Source organism: Platalea leucorodia, assembly GCF_965183815.1.
Source record: "Platalea leucorodia genome assembly, chromosome: 4".
In the NCBI taxonomy this organism is placed as follows: domain Eukaryota; kingdom Metazoa; phylum Chordata; class Aves; order Pelecaniformes; family Threskiornithidae; genus Platalea; species Platalea leucorodia.
The window spans coordinates 87,055,980-87,080,008 of record NC_138826.1 but is presented as its reverse complement, the minus strand read 5'-3'; the positions used below and the strand labels follow the sequence as shown (position 1 = coordinate 87,080,008).

Below are 24,029 nucleotides of genomic sequence, written 5' to 3'. Positions count from 1 at the left end.
TGTGCTTTGTTTCTTAAAGCTATGCTCATTTTTCACCTTCTGCAAAGAACTGAAGGAGCTTTAAGCACTGGGAATCTCAACGATTTAGACACTAAATTCCCCACAACAGCGAAGTTTTTCCTCCTAGGTTGAAGTTCTGTAATGATTCAAATTTATCTGTGTCCGGTCTGTCGGGGTCGTCTCTTCTCTCCACAAACACTTTCTTGTGCTGGCTCTAGCACTGACCTGACGGGTGGCCAGGTGAGGAAGCTGGGCTGCCGGGGCATTAGCCACCTGGCTGGCACAGTTAGCCCACTCATCTGGTTGAAAGATTCCTGTGAGGTGAGATGAGCTTTAGTGCTGATTTGAGGTAAGAGTCTAGGCTGAATGACTGAGTATGTAGTGGTGGGATCGCGGCAGTCTTAGTTGGCTGAAATGGCTATGAAATGGCGTCCGTAATTACATTTGCTATACGTTAGTTGTTAACATGTTCACTTTCTGTCCCTGAGCCATTTCAACAAGATGATACAGATCTTGAGTGCTCTAAATTAATCTTAATGGCACTGTGGTCAGTGACATAGCCAGTATTTTATTTTATGCCAGCTGAGCATTGGTCAGATTTATATGTGAGTGCAGCTCATTAACTTTCCACAGTATTTTATGTTCTCTTCTCAAGTTAGAAATTGTAGCAAGTCTGCATGACAGTTTTGCCTCCTGGTGGAACATATTGTTGCACCTTTGGCTGGAGCACTCAGCAAACACTTGCATTTGGTTTTGTTCAGGTGAGAAATTGATGAGGCGAGTAGATGCTTCTCCTATGCAGTCGTTTATTTAGAAAGGAGGTGCACAAAGTATTTCCCCCCTCCCCCATTCACAACTCTGAAAATACATGGCATTCTCTTTGCTTAATATTCCTCAGTTTCCCACTGTCAGCTGAAACCCCAGAAGTTTCTTTCACTTCTTTCTCCTTCAGGGTCATGCTATGAATTTTTATCCAGGAACATCTGCTGTGTCTGTTCGAAGCCTCTTTCCCCTTGCCCTGCAACAATGTTCAGGAGCCTCTGTGCTTGCATTTAGTTTCCTGAGAAACCTCTCTACCAGTATAACTCCCTCTGTGACCATTTCTTTCATACAAACTTTATTTTTAGTGGTGACTTCTCTTATTTTAACTGGTTTGTTAAACCAGCTAAAGCTGTCTCGAATGAGGATGCAAAGATAATATTTGTTTACTTTAAAAAAAGTTCCACCCAATCTCCAGCAAAACAGTGTTTCTTCAGAAAGTATTAGGTCATAAACTGTCGCTGTTTCCAGCCAGCTTTAAAAAAAAAAATCCTAAATTTATTAAAACATTTTTGGTTATAATTATATCCAAAAAAAGCTCAGTGCAGTGCTGTGTGTCACTGCTCAGTTTGGAGAAAAGTCATCCCTTTATAAAGATGAGCTGTCCCTTTGGTATTCAGTAAACACATTTCATTACCATACAGTCACTTTTGGCTATTGTCCGTGATGAATAATGAATAAGAGATTGAAACAAGACATTTTTCTGTCATTTCTTCCCATTATCAAGTTTAACTATGTTCCCTACAGCAGAATTGATATTTCACGACAGCTACCTCTCTCTTTCTCTCCTTCACTTGTCAGTGTATCCTCACTCAGTTGCAAAACCTATTGCATTTGAACACACAAAACTCATGGAGTTATGCACACATGTGAAACAACTCATACTGTTTCTTGGTGGAACGTGGCTTGTAGCTTGTTCGCGTATGTAGTGAAGTGTTATTTCCTTTGAATTTATTAGATTTAAAAACTCATTTGAGATGCAATGCCTTGTTTGCAGAAGTGACCCAGGGAGGTCACAGCCGACACTGTTGCATCCAGACGTCTGTCTGCTATGTTAAATGTGTAATGTGAACATATGTTTATCTCTGTAACAATAATAAAACCAATGCCTGTGCCTAAAATAATCAGTGAGCAAAATAAAGATGAAGGAGATCTCAGATTATCAAGTAAATTGAATCTTTTAAGTACAGAGGCAATGCATGTGTTTTTCAGCTGAGTGTCACTTGCTGCAGAAGTATTATGGATCTTGAAATAGAGAGCATAAGACGATTTCCTCCCACTTTATAAAATTTTAAGCAGCCGCTCTGTTGAAATGTTAAGGTCTTCTGAAACATGTAAATGCGTGTTTGAGGTTAAACACATATCTAAAATTAAACATATGTGTAAGTGTTTCCTGAACTGAGATTTTTAAACCATCATGAGTGAGACCCCAGATGTACCAGCACTGGGCTGGAGGTAGTTTGGAGGGGCCTCCCAAGAACAGTGCTTCATGTGGAGTCTGCTGGCTTTGAGGAAGGGATTAAAGAACAAGCATTATTCCCAGGGTGGCATTGCTGACACCAGTTGATGTGCAGAAACATCTGTTTCATAAGGGAAAAGCACTCTAAGCTGCTTTAAAACACCTGACAAAGTTACTTTTAATTCTGCTTGAAGTAGGTGGGAGGGGAAACTATCCTTAATTGTGAAGTGGATTCCTGTGTTGATACAAAGTTGCCTAATCTGTGTTTGCCTGAGGAAACAACAAGATTTAAGGTTGTGCTCAGACTTTTGCTCAATTTCCATACCCCCATTTGCTCCCAGTCTGTTCAAACTTAAGTATATGTAGTGAAATGGACCAAAGATAGAAAAAAGGTGGAGGGGAAATCTAGACAGTAGCAAAATAGGTAGATGCCATCCTTGGAACATTAGCCGCGTTCGCTTGGAAAGATGCTGTAATAGTGCCAAGATAAAGGAGGGAGAGATTCAGGTCTCCTGTGGTCCCACAGGCCTATGTGATGTGATGGCATTCAGGGCTGGGCAAAGGCTCTCCGTGGCTGGGGGTACCTTCGGGAGTGGTTTTGTGTAGTCACGTGTGTGGCAAAATCCACGGTATCAGATGGTGTGAAGCAAGGGCAGGGATTACAGATGCATCTCCTCCCCTTGTCAGCAACAAAGCTGGCTTTGTACCTGATGCTGTGGCAGGGATACAGCCATGGTTACTGCCCCGTAAATTCTATATCAGGATGCTTTCAAGAAGCAGAGAGCCATTTTCCTCATAGCACATGGGATATAAAGTTAGGATCTGGTCAATGGTCCTGCTTCTGATGAGCTGAACTTACCAGTGGTCATGGCCAGAGTACCGCCAGTTAAAGGACTATTTTTTTTTTTTTTCTTTTTTTCCTGTGTACTCCCTAGCAAGGACTACTCAAGTGGTGATCTAAAAACATAGACTGTAGACATGGCAGATGCTCTTGGTGAAGGTTGCCTTGGCATAATTGTCCCTAGCCCAGGGGCTGGACTGGTCATGCCTCCTCTGGAAGTCTGATTTAAAGCCCCTGTAGTTAACAGGAGTCATTCAGTTGAAGTCAGCGGGTGTTGTGTTAGGTCGTTAGAGCCCAATGAGCCATCTGCTCTCACAAGCCTTCCCTTCCTAAAACAGAGGTGCACTTTATTCCCTTGGAGCAGTATTTCTCATCCAGTGAGCTGTGATCCCCCCAGGGCATCAGGGAAGGCAGTGATGGCAATTGGAGTTGTCTTAAAACATGGAAAAAAAATGGCTAAACATTTAAAGAAAAGGTGCCTTGCAGAATTAATGCAGAGCATTACATGGGATTATTGTGATCAGCTTGTGATTGTGATAACTTTACTGTTACAATAAATAAGAGAATAAAAATATGTCTTTATATGAAGCCAGGTGACACTCCCCTAAAAAGGTAACACTGTAAGAATGAAGGCTTCAAAGGGGATGCATGCATAAAATAGAAGGTGGCATAGAGAATAATGTCTTCAAGAGCAGGCTTCAGATGTAAATGTGGATATTTAATTCTAAGGTAAGAGGTGGGCTCTGCTGTATGGCGTGCTTCAGGCCTGCAAGCCTCTTGCTGTAACATCCTGATTTCTACCAGGTTGTCAGCTTCCTTCGTTCCCTGGGGAAGCAGGTTGGCAGGCGTGTGGCACCTCTAGCAAAGGTTATTAGTGCCTTCCTCTAGTGCCAGAGGGAGAACATACTGTGATTCTCTCTGGTCTTCCTTCATCTTTGGTGAATTCCTGCAGAGGGAGAAGGTTGGACAACAGTCTTTTTTCAATTAGACATGCGTAAATAATGGATTTTGACTTTTTATTTCCATGGTCAAAATGCTGAATGTGTTCCATATTCCTCCTGCCTGCAAAGCAGAACTGAACAAAGCCTTCAGTTTGACCTGAAATATTTCACAGAATGTGAAAAAATGACTGCAGGTTTTTCCTTACTGTTCTTCATCCCTTTCATCCTTTTCTTTTTTTCACGTACTTCACTTTTAATGCCAAAAAAGAAGAAAAAAAAAATCGTGATTTTAAAATGTCAAAATAGAACAGTTCTGCTTTTTCTGAACCCATTCCTCTGTTTATTATGTGCTGAAATTATCACTAATCTTTCATACAATGGAAACATTTTTAGTGAACATACTAGTCACCAGAAATTAAGATGTTCATTGCTGTTTACAGTTTGTACTTGTCCGAATTTACCCATTGTACCTTGTATATAGTTACTAATTCACATTTTTTGAAATGCTCTGAAGTAATAAGACAAGAAAAACTCTTTTTTTTTTTTTCTTTTTAAGTGCTGACTTTCTTTTTCATGAATAACTTTTACCTACTGTAGACAGGAAGATTTTCTCATGCACAGTAGTTAATAACCTGACTTTAGTTAGATGTGATTTGTTTTAAATCTGTTGCACATTTCTTAGCGTATATCACAACTGTCCCTCACTATGGCAAACAGCTCTCATTTTACAATCACATTTATCTGTTCTGGCGACCTGGTATTACAAATATATTTAAATTACTTTGACTTATTTTATGTAACAAATGATGAAATATTAAGAGAGACTACAGAAAATGTTGCAATATGTACAAATTATTTGTGAAAGTACACTTTTTGTACAGCAAATACTTTTGACTGACTACAGAGAAGTAGACTCCTGATCACTTATAACAAATACATGGAATTTACCATACAAGTTTCAGGATTATTTTAGTATTTTATCTGATAATGCTGCCAAAGTCATTCTAAGAACTTGAGTTAGGTTACTAATATTTTTAAATTAATCCTTCAGGCTGATTTTTCTGTGGTGGTATCTGAGTGTGGCTATTGTATTGTCTTTATTTAAAGTTCTAATGAAAATAGCTGAGGGCTTCTGGAAAGGAAACAAGGGGAAACAACTCACATTTTTGCTCACTTTAGAAAAGAATGAGAAAATATCCATTGCAGCGATTTCATTTAGGGTCTCTAATAACTTCTTGCTCTGCTTTAAGAAGAGTGAAAATGATTTCTAGCAAAGTGTATCTGGTCTCCTCCATCAGTGGCTGTGCGGTATAAGAGCAACGGGATCTCATGCACCTGTCAAAGGGGAGGTCTGGGTTGTAGGGCTGAAGGTGCAAACCTAGTTACTCAAAGTTGTGGCAGGAAGGAGATGGTCAGTCTGGTTCCATTTGAGAGAGAAATGAAAGGTTTGGATTTTTTTTTTTTTTTTCTTAGTAGTCAGAATTTCTGTTGAAAGATTGGTAATGGTTGCAAATGTAGGTGCAAAGGAGTTAAGAAAAAAACCCAGAATTTAGGTTGATCGTGTGAACTTTGTTATATTCATCGGTATTATGACAGTGTCATTACTAATATGATCCCTCATAATATTTTTCTGGGATTTTTGTCATTTAGACATACAGGGAACTACGCTGCAACACCAACGTGCTGTGACTATGCCTGTTGTCTGCACAGCCCTGACTTTATTAATTCCCAAACGTGGAAGATGCTTGGTGCAGGCTGTCAGGTGGCTGCGAGGCTGAATGCCATCTTTGAATTACCTCCCTGCCTCTGCCACCAGAGCTGCTATGAAATGTCGAGCAAATCACATAAACTGACACAGTCTCATTTAGTCACTAATCGTGTGTTACTAATTTTCTTAATACCCAAACTAAGGCACCTGTGACCAGACTCAAAGCTGTATAGTGTTCACCACTGCAGTAAGATATAATGGGAACAGTGCTTTATGTGTGTGCAATAAAACTGTTAAGTATACTTGACATTGAGAGTTGTCAAGATAGGCACCCAGAATTAGTCTCGGTCTCTCTTTGTTCTCTGATTTCTTACGTGAAAATAATAGCATAACCTAATCTTGCAACGGTTGTGAAAAAGAGCTTCACTAATATTTGCAGGGCAGTAGGTGCCATTGCAGTGAGTGACGAATTATGCACCTAAGCTAGAAACCTATTTATCTTTTGTAGGAGAACACGTACTACTTTTATTTATATTTAAGTCTGACCCTGCAGAAGATTTTCTGTTCTTTCTCTTATTCAAATTAATTTAACATTGAATTCTTAGTATAGTGATCAAACAGCCTGTGGGAAAGTATATCATAATTATGCATTATTGTTCAGTCCAACATAGTTATAAAGTAACACAACCTATCTGCCTGTTGAAATGAAAGCAGTAAAGAAACAAAAAAAATATGCTAAACAAATCTCATGTCTTCATTCTGTTTTATTTACTTAAGCTCCTCTTTGGAGCAGTATCTGAAAACTTTATTACTTAACACTCAGAATGTTCGTGTAAGCTAAGGAGATAATATAATCCCCGTTTTATGGACTTGGAGGTAAAACATGGTCAAGATAAGCCCATGCACATTAAAGGACATCAGTGTGTGAAAGTTAGGGACTTCAATTTCAAGCTTATAGGTGCCAGCCTTTAGACTGAACTCTGGACCAAGCTCCTTATATCGTGAATGACACCTGAGAAGGTGTCATCCAAAACAGCCAGCCAGATAGGCAGAGTGTCACAGACTGTCCCCTGCGGTAGCCCTCTGCTAACCAAGAGGGAATTTGCTGAGGCCAGAGGTAAGCCTGCGATGGTGCCTCTAAGGTTCCTCCATACATTTCACATTCACTGGTTGTTGGGTGAAAGGCAGAAGCAGACACAGCATTTGAAGATGGCTGGCATGCTTCAGCAATGCCTGTTGCCTCAAAGCCCCTGAGAGACCTGGGCAAAGGCAAGGGTAATTTCTGAACTGTGTCCCAGCTTAGGGGTGACCTCGGGGTGAGCCATGCAGCCCTGGCAGTCCGGAACTGCTGTAGGCAGGCATAGAGGCACCCAGGGAAACTTTACAGGCAAAATAAAACTATATTCAGTGTTAGGCAGGTGGCAAATGAAAGTTTGCAGCATTGCGGTTTTTGAGCTTTGGTACCTGAGCTCCATCTCAGACACCATTAAATACCTTTTCTGTATTTGCCAAAAGACACGTGTTGTAATGCAGTAAGTTGAATCTTGATTTTTCCTGTATGTACTTATTTTTCTTCCCTTCTGTTGTCCTATTCCTTATTATGGACGCATTTGGCCACTGTCAAATTGAATGATTTTTTGCATACTTGGTTGGCTGACTCTTTTTTTCCTAATTTGCTGATACAGTCAACTGTGCCAGTAAAGCAATTATGCAAAATTGTGTATAAAGGTTTAATGATACAAAACAGTGTTCATCACAAATCTAATTGTGATTCTTTCCATCCTTCCATAAACTAAAGGTTTTGAGACGTTTGAATTAGGATCTCTGTGGTTAATATCTATTTTGTTAAAAAATATGTTTAGTTTAGCAGAGAAGGGAACATTTAATATACATGTCACTGTTAACTTTGGAAGGAAGCAATAAACAAAAATAGTGACTTGGAAGTGCTCAGATAATGGTTTATATGCTTTCAGGTGGTGATTATGAGAAGTCTGCCTTATTACATGTCTCATTAGGTTACAGTGTTATCTGTTTTACATTACAAATGATAACTATGTATGGTTGATTGCTGTCGTGGTTTAACCCGGCAGGCAGTTAAACACCACACAGCCGCTCGCTCACTCCCCCTCAGTGGGATGGGGAAGAGAATTGGATAAAAGGTAAAAATCGTGAGTTGAGATAAAGACAATTTAACAGGACAGAAAAGGATGGGAAAATAATAATAATGATAAAAGAATATACAAAACAGGTGATGCACAATGCAATTGCTCACCACCTGCTGGCTGATGCCCAGCCAGTTCCCGAGCAGCGGCCGCGCCCCCCCCGGCCAACTTTCCCCAGTTTTTTGTTCAGCATGTCGTCATATGGTATGGAATATCCCTTTGGCCAGCTGTCCTGGCTCTGCCCCCTCTGAGCTTCTTGTGCCCGCCCCAGCCTCCTCGCTGGCAGGGCAGTATGAGAAGCTGAAAAATCTTTGACTTAGCGTAAGCACTGCTCAACAAGAACTGAAACATAAATTTGTTACCAACATTATTCTCACCCTGAATCCAAAACACAGCACTATACCAGCTGCTAGGAAGAAAATTATCCCAGCCGAAACCAGGACAATTTTGCACTGAGTCTAATACGACACAAAGATAAAAATATAAAGATGGGCATAGTAACAAAGCAGAATAATGTGTCTGAATACTGAAAACAAAGAGATAGTGGGTTAAAACAGAACTGACAGGTACAGTGTACTGAGGTTTGATATCTGGTTTCCACTTGGGTAACTGAACTGGTTCAGGAAGAGTAGTAAAGCAATACTTAGTAATGCTTTCACTGAAGCCGAAAATCCCATTGGCTTTTCTTGGTCCAGAATAGAACATTTAGAAACATTTCAAAATTGATATTTCTGCTTCATGTTTGTGTTGATATTTTCTGATTTCTGCCCTGCTGCTTTCCTCGGAACCCTGGCTGGGATTTAATCCTACCAACAGAAAGTATTAGCAAGTCAGATGTTATTATTAGGACTGACACTTAGTAGAGTCTCGTTTGTATCAGGTCATTACGTACTTCAGGGAGAGACCTTCTGCCACAGCCACTAGAGACAAAGCACACACTGCTTCCCCTTGGCTACGTCCATCAGACTGCGTATGAGGAGGGAGAGCGAAAAGTGTCTCTCCTTTCTATCCCTTTCTGGGTTAACAGTTCTCATTAGCTGTATGTCGTCTTTGCACTAAGGAAATGTTAAGGACGGGGAATAATGAATAACCTGGTGGTGCTTTCCACTGGCTCGTTGATGGGGCAGGAAGCTGGTCACACTTGGGTGCTGAATTATGCAGGTGAGTTCTGTTCACTTGGGTGCTCCACGTAGTCAGACCTGTGAGCTGTTTTATACTGAACGCGGCAGTCTGTGGCTTGTATAAACAGCTTTAACTTACGGCTTTCTGAAAACAGAGGCCTGAAGCAGTCATGGAGGTTTCAGGAATGTTAATTGTTTGTGTACATGAATGAGCTTATAAATGGTTGTTTTTGCAGTGTTCCATAGCTCATCGAGGGTAACTGTGTCACTGCCAGAGAAAAGAAAAGAGAATGATTTTTTTTTTTCTCTCCACAGTCTACTAATACTTTCAGGGCTCGATATAATGTGCCTTTAACAAACCGTGAACTTCTCTCCTACTGAGCCACTGCATCCTGCCTACATTCAGTGTAGGCAGAGAACCATTATACTAATCCACTCTCCCATCATATCTCTAGCAAACACATGCAAGTGCTTTTCTTTGAATATTTATTTTGATGCAAGGAGTGTTAAGTCTTTTATTTGGCAACACAAACAAGTAGGAGATTGTGACTTCTCAACTTTGTAACCTTAATTGTGGAAGTTCTGGTTTTCAGCTATGACATGTTTTGACAAACGTACAACAGTCACATTTGGCTTTAAGAGAATAATCCTGCCACCTCACAACAACCTTAGAATAGTTCACCTCTACAGGTAGGATAGCTTTAAAATGTAGATGATGAAATGATCAGTCTTTCGCTTTGTTTTTTAACAGGTACGGTTATATGCAAGGCCTGATGCAATCCGAAGAGGATCGGGGGACTATGCTCTAAATATTACGAGGAGACTCATTGAATTTTATGAAGATTATTTTAAAGTGCCCTATTCCCTGCCAAAATTAGGTAAGATTTTCCCTAGCACATGAAGTTCACCCAGAAATGGGAGATTAATTCAGCTTTTTTAAAGGAGATTTAAGACTGGAGTGTACCAGATTTCAAGGTAAGATATGTTCAAGTTAAGAAGGAATGTTTGTTTAGAAGGATCAATAAGTAAGGAATTTTTCATCTCTTTCTTGCAGAGGAAGGGAAGTCCAATTGTCCCCTTTCCAGCCTTCCACTGAAAGCAGCAGGAAGCAGACAGTACTTAAATTTGTTAGGCAGTGGGAGTCTAGGAAAAGAACTTGAGACCTTTCACTGATAAGTGGGTTGGGTTTTTTTGGATGCTGTTTATTTTGGTCCTTACTTTCATTAGATAGCCACTGGGAGATGTTTGTTCGGTAATATTTGTATCTTGATGCCTCAGCCTTAGATGGGGAACAAAATTGAAAATATTTGTGGAAACTGGGAACCTGTAACAGTGCAAGGCAGTATTTTTTTATGCTGGCTTATGTGGCTTATTAGTGATAATTAGTACATATGCTTAATTGAATTGTTGCTTATTGAAAGAATTGCTGTGAACTTGTTTTGCTGCTCAAGTGACCTAAATGTAAAAGCTGTCAATTTCTATTATTTTTTTAAATAGTTTCTTCTCCTCCTCCCTTTCACCACAATCAATTGTTCTCCTACACACTTTAATACTTTACACCATATTATTACACCCTCCCTCTTCAGAGCATGTTTGATCAAGATCCAGAAAAGCCTATTGCTCAGCAGCAGGAAGAGAGCTTGTATTTGATCAGAAGTGTTAGAGTTGGAACCACAGGTGATCCTTCCAGGAACTCAGGGTATATTTCATTAAATCCCTTGCCTACTGAGTAGCTTTATTAGTCTTACAGCTAATGGTGTAGGACATAGATAAAGTAATTGATGTTGCTAGATGAGGGTCTTGCATGAATTTTTTGTAAGAATGTTGTGGCATTTGTTTCTTGTCATCTATAAGTGATGGGTTACAGGCAGTGTTCTCTTGGAGAAATATACAGATGGGTTAAAAATGGCACATGCATCAGACATTGTGTGTGTCCTTTTATACCTGGCTTCAGGTATGTAACGATGATTTCATAAAGGAAGTTATAGACTTACCGGTGCCAAAAATTTAGAAGGAAAAAAATAATAAAAAACTTTCCATTGAATATAAAGGACGAACAGTGGGACTCCGATCATTACTTCAGGTAGTTTACTGAGGATGCCAGGTAGCAGCAGGCAGTAGCAACTGTATCTGCTTCAGAATATCTTTCACAATTGCAACATACGGTCTTTCAACTCAACACGCTGTATGCGTTATCATTATACTGTGGCATATCTTTTGAAAATATCTCATTGGAAATAAATATGTCCCAGTTTGGATCTCTTTGGAATAGAACAGGAGGAATAGTCACAAGTAAAATTGTATTTTTTCATCAAGTATTTGTAGTAAAATTGTTGAGTTAATACGAAAAACAGCTTGAAAATTTTAGTTATGCTGTAATGATACTATAGGAAATAGTTTGCAAAGTTTGTTATGCTATAATAAGGTTAAATTTATTTAATGTAAATATAAGGAAAATTTCAAAACTCTCTATGATGTAAATATTTTTGAAAATTTGATTTGCATATGAACATAGGCATGTTTGTTCCCAGTTCAGCAGACCACTAAGATCACTGCTTTTAAGTATGTGCAAGTGTCTTTAACCTGAAGGAGTGCTGAATATTTTTTTTATTTCTTTTTACTGGAAAATAGAAAGTTAGGGACAATAGTCTGATGGGTGAATAGAAAGACTGAAAATGAAAACACTGTAGTCTTTCTATGCTAGTGATTTTGCAGTAGTTTTAAAGAATTTTCTGAGGAAAGAGACAAAACAGCATTAGCTACAGCGGTGAAAGGAGTGTGCATCAGGAGGATGCGTTGATACAGAAAACATGCCTGTGCTCTCTGAAACCTCGGGACTATCACCTGAGACACTGCTGCCACCACTGCAAAGCATTGCGTACTTCCTTAAGGTTTTAAGATAAATCAGAATTTTCTGTGTGGGACATTTTAGGAGTTTTTCGTTTTATTTATAAATGAAATGTGAAATGCCTTCAAGTGGGAGTAAAAATTGAAGAAAGTAATTTAAAAAGCTTTTAAATGACAGTGTCAGTTTTGTAGAAAATGTTCCATTTCAAACGTAGATGTTTTAAAAAATGAAAAATTTTGTTTCATATATTGTCTAGTTCTGACAAAAATGTAATTATTTTGGTTGAAAATACACTTTATTTTTTCAAAAGAATTCTGTTGTCGAAATACTGACCAACTTACTATGCAGGTGCTGTGTGAGCTACTGAGCAATATGTTAGTGTCAGTGCTGTATGCTGGGGAGCGTGTGTGGGGACAAAGGACCTGCAACCCTTGGTGAAGCACTTCCATCATCTATGCGGTCATCCATTCGAACTCTCTGTATGGTAGGAGTATCTGAGGATGTTCAGGTGCTTCAGATGTGTTGTTATATCAGAGGGACCTGTGTTCATTTGTTCACTTCTTATGTCATTGAGGTCCATTCCCATGGATCCTTGGCATTTAAAACTAGTGCTCCTCATCTGAGATTGTAATAAATCAGCTAGTGAGTGTCTCTATAGGAACCACTTTCTCCTGACACTCTTGACTACTTGACTGGTTTTGACAACGCTTTTTTACTGTACTTACATCCAGTCAGATGTCTGTGGTTGCTGTTGCCAGTTGTGGGCTCCTCTGACTTCTTGGAAACCTCTGTTAACTGTTGGGAACTATGGAGAATCTGGGGGAACTTTTTTGTCACCCAATGACTAAGATTTCTTAGGTTTTATATGCCCTGTACTGAATTCTGAATGCACTGGAACAGTGTATTTGTTTGCCAATTGATGTGGATTCTGGTAGTGAATGTGAATTGGGGATTTTTTCTTATTTGAATAACCAATTTCCACAGTTAAAAGTTCTACTTAGCTTGTAGATGTGTGCTTTTTTCCCCACCTCATACTCTGAACTGGAAGGTGCTTTTGTAGGGTTTTAAACTAATAATTTTTGAATGAATTTAATTTTGGAAAAATAAGTCACATCTTCAAAAAAACCCAGATTTTTCAAAGATTATATTATTATTATTATAAAAACTAGTTAAAATGAGAGGTGGATAAAGCATTGGGGTTTATTTAATTCTAAAAAGATAAGCAATAGGGTTTTTAATTGTGTTTCTATGGCTGGTAAATATAAAATATATTTCTGTATTTTTATCACATGTTTATTTTTAAGCCAGTTTGCAGTACACAAAAAAATTTCTTTGTATGTGTGGAGCTTTTTCTCATGTGGATCTTTGAGACTGGAATAGTTTCCCTATGAGGAATGATTAGGTAAGCAAGCACTCTTTGCGTGTGGACAGTTGTGACTGAAGTTATGAATGGTTTGGGGTGGAGGGGCTGACTGCCTTTTTGAACCAAGACTCAAGGGCCACCCAGTGAGGTTAGCAGGAGACAGGTGCAGAGAACACAAAAAGATGACTGTTACTGCAGCAAGTGGTAGATTTGTGAAACACCTTGTCAAAAGAGATTGTAGATGCAAAAAGATGATACAGGTCCAAAGAGAGACATAGAATCATAGAATCATTAAGGTTGGAAAAGACCCTTAAGATCATCAAGTCCAACCGTTAACCTAGCACTGCCAAGTCCACCACTAAACCATGTCCTCAAGCACCACGTCTCCCCGTCTTTTAAATACCTCCAGGGATGGAGACTCCACCACTTCCCTGGGCAGCCTGTTCCAATGCCTGACTACCCTTTTGGTGAAGAAGTTCTTCCTAATATCCAACCTAAACTTCCCCTGGTGCAGCTTGAGGCCGTTTCCTCTCGTCCTATGGCTTGTTACTAGGGAGAAGAGACTGACCCCCACAATGGGCAAGTACTTAGAGAGGTGCTCCATGGGAGGAAATCCTGTGGTTTGAAAATAGAAGCTAAGAAATACTCCAGAGAGGGCTATTCATACTTCCCTGGTCTTACTTTTTCCTAAGCACCTGCTTGTGGCTGCTGTTGGAGAGGAGAATACTGAGCTAGGCATTCTTTTTGTCTGAGCTGGCAAGGTTATCCATATGTTCATAGTCTTCCAGTTTCCCAAGTGTTTCTACTAAAGGGCCACAGAATCTCTTTTCCAGAATACTTCATGTACTGGAACTGGGAAACTTTATAAGGCTCCAGTTATGAAAGACTGACAAAACTTCATGTGAGGTGCATAAATGAGCCACTTGCATGAAGATTTTTGGGTTTCTGGACCTTGGTTTTCCTCCCCTTAACAACATTGCAGTATCACAGTGTTAGTGGGATGCATTTACTGCTTCTCTGAAAACTCATTTTATAACTCAATTTATTCTGAGTACTGTACTTAGACACCCATGTGATTAGTGTAACGACTATGGTTTGTGTGAAGGAACTTGGCTGTCTCAAGGGTCAGACACACAGTGCCTAACTCAAAGGCACTTTGCTCGGATTCATTCAACTTCAGGCACTCAACTGGCATGTCTAAATTAGCAAGCTGATTTCCCTAGGTTCCTTATTTCATTAGTGGAGAGGAGATCTTCCGGGGGATGGTTCGAAACTTATATGGGCAGAGTCTTCTGCTGGAACTGCCTAGGTAAGAGAAAATATGTTTTATTAACCATTAGCAAGTTTGCTGGCGATACCAAACTGACAGGGACCATTGACTCTCTCAAGGGACAGGAGACCTTGCAGAGGGATCTAGATAGATTGGAGCATTAGGCAATCATCAATGGCTTGAAATTTAACAAGAACAAATGCTGAGTTCTGCAACTGGGACAGAGTAACACCGGACACAAGTATAAATTGGGAGAGGAGTGGTTGGAGAGCAGCCCTGCAGAAAGGGACCTGGGGGTGCTGGTTGACAGTAGGCGCAATATGAGTCAGCAGTGCGCCCTGGCAGCCAAGAGGGCAAACCGCATCCTGGGGTGCATCAAACACAGCATAACCAGCCGGTCAAGAGAGGTGATTATCCTGCTGTATTTAGTGTTGGTGCAGCCTCACCTTGAGTGCTGTGTGCAGTTCTGGGCCCTGCAATTTAAGAAGGATGTAAAGGTCCTTGAATGTGTCCAGAGGAGGGCAACAAAGCTGGTGAAAGGGCTGGAAGGCACATTCTATGAGGAATGGCTAAGGACTTTGGGTTTGTCTAGTTTGGAAAAGGAGGCTGAGAGGCGACCTCCTTGCTCTCTCCAGCTTCCTGAGGAGGGGAAGTGGAGAGGGAGGTGCTCATCTCTTGTCTCTGGTATCCAGGGATAGGGCACGTAGGAATGGTTCAAAGCTGCGCCAGGGGAGGTTTAGACTGAACATTAGGAAGCATTTCTTTACCAAGAGGGTGGTCAAAGACTGGAACAGGCTTCCTAGAGAGGTGGTGGATGCCCCAAACCTGTCAGTGTTTAACAGGCATTTGGACAATGCCCATAATAACATGCTTTAACTTGGTCAGCCCTGAAGTGGTCAGGCAGTTGGACTAGATGATTGTTGTAGGTCCCTTCCAACTGAACTATTCTATTCTATTCTATTCTATTCTAACTCCTGAACTTAATTTAAGTGTCATTTGTGCCACTAAACTTTTACAATGTGCAGACCTGGGAAGGAGACATATATAAGGCAGTTCAATGATGGAGAGCTGTGAATAGGTTTGGGAAGAACTTGGGCTTCTCAGAAAGCTTTTAATTCCCCATTGAAAGTGCCCTGAAAGGTAGAAATATGAACAGATGAAGAATCCACTTTGGGACATGGCTGCATATGTTACAGAAAGGGTGGGTGAAAGTAAATCCCCTTGCTGTTTTGTCTTGAGGTCAGTGGATATGAATCAATATTTAATTTATAAATACTGCAATTTGTGTGAGCACTACAGTGTTAAAATATTTGTTTAAAAAGATTTTTTTCCCCCCAGACTTTAGGAGGTCTCTTTCTGTAGATTTGCTGTACAGCAAACTTTGGGGTTACATCTGATATATTTTATGGTTTTTTTTCTTACAGGTATGTTCAAGGTACTAATTGCCTGGTTCATGCAAAAATGATATGGTCTTTTTTTCACTATGCAGCATAAAACACTTTAAAGTTGTGAATGCAAAGTCTCAGAAAATGATTTTCCAAGGGATTTAGTGTACGTGCTGCACAATGGAAAACAAAATTAGACCATTAACATTTGGTCTTTGAATATTTTTGGAGAACAGGATTTAGTTTTTAAAGTGTGTCATGGAAGAATTTAAACTCTTTCTTGATGTAAAAACCAGCTATGTAAACAAAAAGTTCAACAGGGAGCTGTTCTTGATTTTTAAAGGAAAATCCTGTACCTCCACTCCGTTTGCTGATTGTTGACTATGAATGTTTTGGTGAGAGAGAGTGCTGCTGCCTGTTGCTGTGTGAGGCAATGCAGGCGCAGAATGAAAGTGTGAAATGCTGTTGTAGGATGGCCAAGTGACTTGCTGTGAGCACTAGTGATGAATGGTTTGTTTTGATTTAATTGCTTTACTATTAGCTTGACTCTTTGACATGTTCCTAACCTGTTCATTGCCATATTGCCTTCTGCCCTGCTTGATCTTCCATCAGCTTCATGAGCGCTCTTTCTGCTGCCACTGCTTGCTTCCTTCCTCTCTGTTTGTCCTTCCTCCTGTCTCTGCTGCTCCTTCTGTGATGAACCTCCATGTTGTTGCCTGCATTCTCTGCTTTAGTTCTGCTAAAAGTTTCACAATTCCTGCCCTCGTACTTTGTCTTTCTCCCTAGCAAGGTAGCCTCTTCCTGCCATCTGTCCAACTCTGACCTGGAATTGCTGTATTACAGCAAGCAAGATAGCTAATTTTTCCTTCTCCATCTGTAAAATGAAAACAATAATTAGTACTGTTTTGGTCTTGTTTTTACAGTAGTTGAAAATGATTGTCAGTTTGGTTGCCCCTTGATTAAGCGGTTGCTGACATGAAAATTTAATAAATGCTGGTCTGATCTGACCTCTAGCATGGCAAGGCTTGTATAGTTTCATAGCGTTCTTACGGCATCATGCTGTAGTGTCTGTCTGAACCGTACACAATCTTTCTGAAAGATGTCCAGTTTCTTCCACTGGGAGAGAACCCATCACAATCCTGTAGGAAAGAGGGCAAGGAACATTAGGCTCTGTTAAGTCTGGATGAGTTGTTAGATGTATGGTGTTCTGAATCGAGAAGAAGGAAGCGTAGGAGGGGAGATGCCCTGGGAACGGGACATACGACTTCTGGAATGAGGAAGGGTGAGAGAGGAGGCACTAAGGACTTGATTCATATGCTTAAACATAATTATCTGCTACTGTTTAAAATGCCTTAGGGTATTCTGAAGACCCCTAGCTGCTGCTCCTGCTGGCCTCCAGATGAGATCCTGTTGGTCCATGGCTGGTCCATACCTGACAGCACCACATGGATTTTTGTAATAACTTTGAGCATGTCAGTTGGGGCTATCACCCATATTTAGGCAGCAGAATTGAAACCTACTATTTTCTTTGACCAGGTACTTGAAACAAGGCTAATGCCTCTGCACACAGAGCATTATTTGTTGATACAGAGCATTCGTACACAGAATGAACTATGTCACTTTTACCCTGACCTTTGAAGCCTCTGTTTTGAGGTTGTGTTTTTTTTTTTTTTTTCCTTTTTAAATTTCTAAGCTGTGAGCACTTCAAAACAGCAACTGGTCAGGTCTCCAGAGGGAAAAATTCCAGCTGCAGCCATAGGAAAAAGCAATGTTTTTTCTCAGAGCAATGCTTTGAAATATGCAAAGGAACTGTGAGTTACTAAACTGAAACAAACTGAGTAGGAAATCAGTCCATTATATGATGTTAAGAAACAAGGGAAAAAATAATCTTCACTTCAGACTTTTTCTCACCGTATTGCTATAAACTATGTTAAATGATAAGCCAATTCATTCCAGTAATTAGTATAATACAGCTCATAATGGGCATTGTAACTGGTTTTGGAAGTTTATTAAGGGGAACCTGATCTCTCCCTGGTGACTTGGCGCAACAAGTCTGATATTGTTCTCAGGAGACAGGAAAAGTTACATATAGGAATGAAGCAGCTTTATATAGAATAAAGATGAATGGGCCCTGGTGGAAATAATCCTCTTCCGAGGGAAATGTTTTCTTTTCATTCTGTAGTGATTTCCCTCCCTTCTTAATTGTGACATAAGTAGAATCCAAACCTCTCAAACAAGGAAAATGTTCCGATAGTAGCACTGTTGCCAGTAGTAGTTGAGCTAGCCTGTAGTAACAGGGTGGCCAAATCCGACAGCGTCCCCACTGGCTACTCAGCTAAATTTAGCTACTCACCTAAATCAGCTTGGCTTTTAAATGATTAATAAAAAAAAAAAAAAAAAAAGAGGGTGATGCTGTTGTTTTGAGAGTATCTATTTCTGTGCATGGATGTGGGATTGTAGGAGACTTAATGGAAATGTCAGGCCTTTTTTTGAGCCATGAGAACCTTCATCTGATTGTAAATGATGTTTTTCGAAGCTGCTCTTCATTTGAGCAGTTAGCACCAATGTAGAAGTGGGTGCACTGAATTTTAGCCATCTAAAAGTAGTGTCTACTCTATGTTCTTTACCTTTTGAGAAACATAGGTGCCTTCAGAAAATGATGCATTTTATCATAAGTTAGGAGAAATAAATCTTCCCTGCAGAGGTACCAGTGGAGGTTTCTCTGCTGACTTCAGAGAGAAGCAGCTCATCTGGCTAGTTTGAATTTGATCTCTGATTTTTAGACGGCTAAAAGATGAGGTGAATCCTTCTGTAGGATTTATAAAATGGGGTAAGATCTCTCACAGACACAGAAACTCCACAGAAATTATGGGAATCACCAGGAAAGTGTGTGAACTTTTACCTGGTATGAGATGGTTAAATGCCTAAAAGCGCATGAATCCAAAATACTTTTTAGATAGCCATGGCTAAAGTAGTTTTCATTATAGCTCCTTTCACTCTGCTTGAGCAGAGCTCTCATCCCTGATTGTCTTCTCCAGAGCTGCCAGTGATTGTCTTTTTGTCAGCTTAATCATACTGTTCTTGACCAAAAACGTTCACTTATGAATATCAGATTTTTGAAGGGTAGTACTGATTTCTGCTGCAAAATAGTATTGTTGGAACCAGAATCCTCTTGACCATGTCTTCTAGCTTTTGAACTTTTTTTTTTTAAGAGAGGCTACTGAAGATTGTTAATAACCTGCTAGATCTAACAGTTGAGAGGATTCATCAGAGACTTTGACCAGGAGCTGAAACCTTTTACACTAGCAACTGTAGCTTTGTCCTAAAGAAGCATATGTAGAAAAAAAGCTTAAGCCTCGGCCCCCCAATGAACTTCATGTTTGTATAGGCATTGGAAACTGTGGTTTTTATTATGGGATAGGGGCTATATGTCAACAGGATATCAGTAGGGTTACTTTCTGTGCATGGCATGGCACTACGAAAGTTAGCATGTGGAGATCAGAGCTGCATGGTGGAAAAACAAATATAGAAGGGTTTGGAAGAAAGAGAAATTATATCACTGAGGATACTGTGATAGATTTAGATGGCGTTCATGAAGAGGGTTGTGTGTGAATCCTTGGCCAGGCTGTAGGAAAATTGGATTGCAGTAGGATGTGCTAAACTAGGAAATTTTTCATTTTAAAAATTGTACTTATAATGTTTAGTTTGAATGAAAGTAGGTAATGTGGTTGGTCTATATCAATTAACTAGAGTATTGAATAGAAAGTAATGGCCTTTTCTCTCAAAATTGAGATAGAAACCTGATACTCTCTACATTTGAAACAGAAGTGTTAGACATTCTCGTCAAGTATATTGTCTTTTGATGGAAAAGGAAAATGACTATTGTTGACCTAATGAAGCATATGGTCTACCTATGTAGTCTTCTACAGGGAATGACGTTTATACAGCGTCTTCGAGATAGCTGTATATGCACAGACAGAGCTAACAGAGTAACAGTAGCATGTTCATAATGACACCATTTGAGCAAATACGAAAGTTTACTGAGGACTTACTTGACTTTCTGTAATTTTAGGTGTATCTGGTTCATATTCATAATCATATGACAAATTTTAAATGAAGATAATTTCGAATTCAATTCATGAAGGTTCCAGTTTTCATTTAACCCTGCAGTTTCAAGTGTGGGGAAAAAAACAAGGATACTATGGTGACTTCTGTTTTTTCTGTCTTATATGTGAGGCAGAGACTTTCCTGCCTGAAGAATGAAGCTCAGTAATATCAAGGTATTGTGCTGATGAGGGGAAAAAAAAGTGGCAATTAGCATACTGTCCACATCAAATACCAACATAGTTCACTCAGACTTTTTTTATTATATATGCAGTTTGAGTACAGGACAATTTTATTCTTTTCCAAGAATTTTTGTAGTGAATTGATTGAAACAGGTAGTTTTACGTACTGGAGCAGCAACAATATGTTTCAGTAGTATTTTCTTTTCTTTCAACATTGTAGTAAAGGTTTTTGGCCTCCTGCATTTCATTTGAAAAGTGAAGAAGACTCAGTTTCAGGCCAGACTCAGAAAAAAGTTCAAATGAGTCTAACAGGAGCTATAAATGATTACACTGGACTCTTTCTTCCAGTCCTGTCTATAAACATGTGTTCTGTACTAGTTTTAGCTTTGCCTAGTGTTACGCTGCTGCATTGGCTCTCCAACCCTGGAAGAGCTAATGTCATGACAGAGCCTGTTCAGACTCTTATTTCAGAAGCACAATTTTTTTTAGCTTGAAACACATAGAGCAACAGCAGTATAGCCTATTTCTTGGTCGAGGCAGGCTAGAAAGGCTTAAAAGACTTTTCTCTTGCTTCTTCCCCTCACTCCAGGCACTTAGGGCTGTTATGGTTTCCCTAATTCCCTGCCTTCCTTCTCTTAGGGTAGGCCTGATGTTTGAGGAGTTGTTAGCTAAGTATTTTAGGGTACTTGGCTATAGTTTCAGAGCTACTCTGTAAGTTCTGTCACTTGTTCAAAGTTTCTGAATGGCTGGAATGACAACTTCCATGCAGAAACACTAAAAGATAAGACCAAAAGGAGATTTCAACAATACTTGCATTGTGTTCTTCCTTTTTCAGAGATAGCAATTGTTTTCACAGCAATTTTGAAAACACTGCCATCATTTTCATGCTGATTAGGACTTTTAAGAATGTGTGATTTTAATTATTTCTCATCTCAATATCATTGCTAAACTTAAATGAGAATGGAAAACACGTTTCTTTTTTTCTTTTTTTTTTTTTTTTTTTTTTTTTTTTTCCCTGCAGCATTGGAGAAGTGTTCCTGTTAACTCTCCATGTTTTCAGTTTTAGAAGGCTTGTGCTTCTTTGGGGTAGTTTGTTATGCTCTCCAGATGGTATTGTGACAAAGTTTGTTTTCCATTAGATGCTGATTTGAGGGCACTGAATATATTGCTTTGAGAAACAGAAGTTTCACTAGGCAAAGCTGATGAGAAAGCACTTTGTCCACTGACTCACTTAAACAAAAGCAAACGCAAGTCAGTTTATTTTCTTATGTTTATCTTGAAATATGCATATATACTTAAAAATTTTGACCTTATTCATGCTTCCTGTAACACCAAGATCAGGACAACTCCTTAATTGTCCCTACCAAGAACATTCTTCTTCACTATGGATCTTTTGTGCCAGAAAGAAAATACATGAGGGAAATACACACACACACACACACAAAACTAACTATACGATTAATATTCTTATTTCCTAATAAATCTGAAACTTCAGAGTTATGCATTACTGGTGCAGTGAGAGGTACAAAAAAGTAACCGCTTACTGATAATGTCCTGAAAATTAGAAATACTTAAAAGTCTGCATGTAGATGTATAAAATGAGCTTTCACATCTTTCTTCTGTACTGTAAAAAAAACATAGATACAGACGTAAAGAAGATACATTTTCATATATCATCAAAGAGCATGAGGAGTTTCTTTCAAGAGATTATGACAGTGTCTTGAAAAAGATTATAGCACATTAAAGTGGGACTTAAATAGGCCAGAGATTTCTGTTCATACAAAAGATGTGAAGAAGTGTATAACTACAGAGCTGAATAAACCTATTGCTGCTGCCTAGATTCTGCTGGCTTAGTTATAAACCTTCCACCTGTACTAGCTAGTTTCTGTAAGCTCCTGAAATTCAAAGGGATGTATATGCTCACCTTTTATTGCTTTTGCTAAGGATATTGTAACTGAAAAGATATCCTAACACAATGAATTATGCTACGTTTGCAGCACCATGCCTGAAGCAACTTCATTTTTGCATTAAGGAAACCAATGACTTTCAGTGTAAAGATGAAAATATTAAGATGGCTGAACAACTGTCATTAAAACAAGTGAATTGTCACTATAGATTCCACCTCCCCCCCCTACCCTGCATGCTGGCAAGCTTCTTAAAATGGTATATGGACATTAAAAGAATCACTTAATAAAAATGCTGTGGAGATCTCTGGCAGATATTGCTAAACTTGCTTTCCCTGTTCTCCCCTGCCGTGTATAAATTTTCCTTTTCTTTGCATCTAATTTATTTAAATGCCATCTGCTTGTGTGTTTAAAACGTAACATTTCCACATTCAGGATCAGTTCTGTGAAGGCTGCGTTTTCCTTCGCTCTCTCTGATTCTTATCAGTAACACTTTAACAAAGCTGTCCTCATGAAGATATATATTTGTCACAGTGATAGCACACTTCAGAAAGTGTATTAAGCTAAACCAACTCCCACTGTTCAACTCAAAAATATGTTCCTTGTCATATGCTACTCCTCCTGAAATTAAACTCGGGCAATATTTTAGTCTAGAGGGATCAAGTCCTTTTTTCTCCTGGCGTGTTCAGCTTTGGCTTGGCTGAGAGTAGTTCTCCTGTTGTACATTACTGAGCAGATAAATCCCAGAGTGGGTGGTGGGGGAAGGCAAAGGGAAAGATGCACAAAGATACGGGAAAGAGAAGAATTTAGAAATGTATTCTGGAGACCCTTGTCATAAGTTTCTGCAGCTATTGCTGTCTCTCTGGGTGACTTAGATAAACTTGGAAACCATTTCAGAACAGCTGCTGAGTCTGTGGCTTCGTAACTGATCCCTCAGCTCTGCAATGGCAGGGGACTTGTCAGTGGAGCTGATCATGGCAAAAGAGCTCCTATATGTATTTTGTTCAGCAGGGGGTTTGGTCTGTCACCAACAGTGCGACATTATCTACAGATAGATTTACTTTGAGAGTCATGATGTAAAAGCACGGGTATTTTGACAGAACTTTAATTACACGTGGCTATGTTTATGATGCGACTCCTAAAGCAATAACAAAAGTCAGCGGTTGAATTCCTCATATGAAATTATATAAGATATTTTCATAGTTGTCATAGTACTTAAGCATTTTATAATCACTACTGGCTGTTTACACATAATTCATCTTGCAAATGGAGAAGCACCATGGTTTTGTTGTCCTATTTAGAGGCACAGCTGAAAGCCAAAGAGTGCTGAGAGGTGAAGGCAGGCAGATGTTTTGCTGATCAGACCTGCATAAAATGTTCACTTGTCAGATAAAATTGGAGTGTGTATTGAAACAGAAGGTAGTTGGAACTTGCATCCTTTCATAATTAAGTATTGATGATTCAGTTTCATGTGAGCGACATACAAGTGGCTCCAATATTTCCTACTTTAAAATTAGTCTGAGAGTTGTTCTTCCTAGGGCGCTAATTCTCAGACATGGAAATGTATAAAGCTTCACAAGACTGTCAGCTGTAACTTAGATACATAGAAAAATGCATTATATGTCTTTTCACTGCTAATATAAAATGATTTCCTAGGCATCTTTTCTCCATATTCTTGAAATGTTTTTAAGTTTTGGTTCTGTCTTAAGGTAATCACAGAAAATTGAATTTTATGAAGAAGCATGGCTGTTACTCAGTAACAAACAGATGCATTAGAAATGCAGTTTTACGCTCCATGCCATCTCTCCAGGTATTTCTGTAGAAACCATACAACAGGTTCCAGGTGATTAAAAGGATCTGAATTGTACAAGCTATGATTGATCACAGAATGATATACTGTAGCTCTTAATAAAACCTTCCAA

At 39.3% G+C, this 24,029-nt stretch overlaps 1 protein-coding gene across 1 annotated transcript in view; it reads left to right on the top strand.

Moving 5' to 3' along the window:
* The window catches only part of TRHDE (thyrotropin releasing hormone degrading enzyme), a gene marked incomplete at both ends in the record, with an annotated part of 209,879 nt that overhangs the window by 30,292 nt on the left and 155,558 nt on the right, over positions 1–24,029 (top strand). Inside the window, one exon of the mRNA XM_082309145.1 lies at positions 9,803–9,929. Coding sequence (XP_082165271.1) covers positions 9,803–9,929 — 127 coding nt within the window. The remainder of the gene's footprint in view (positions 1–9,802; positions 9,930–24,029) is intronic.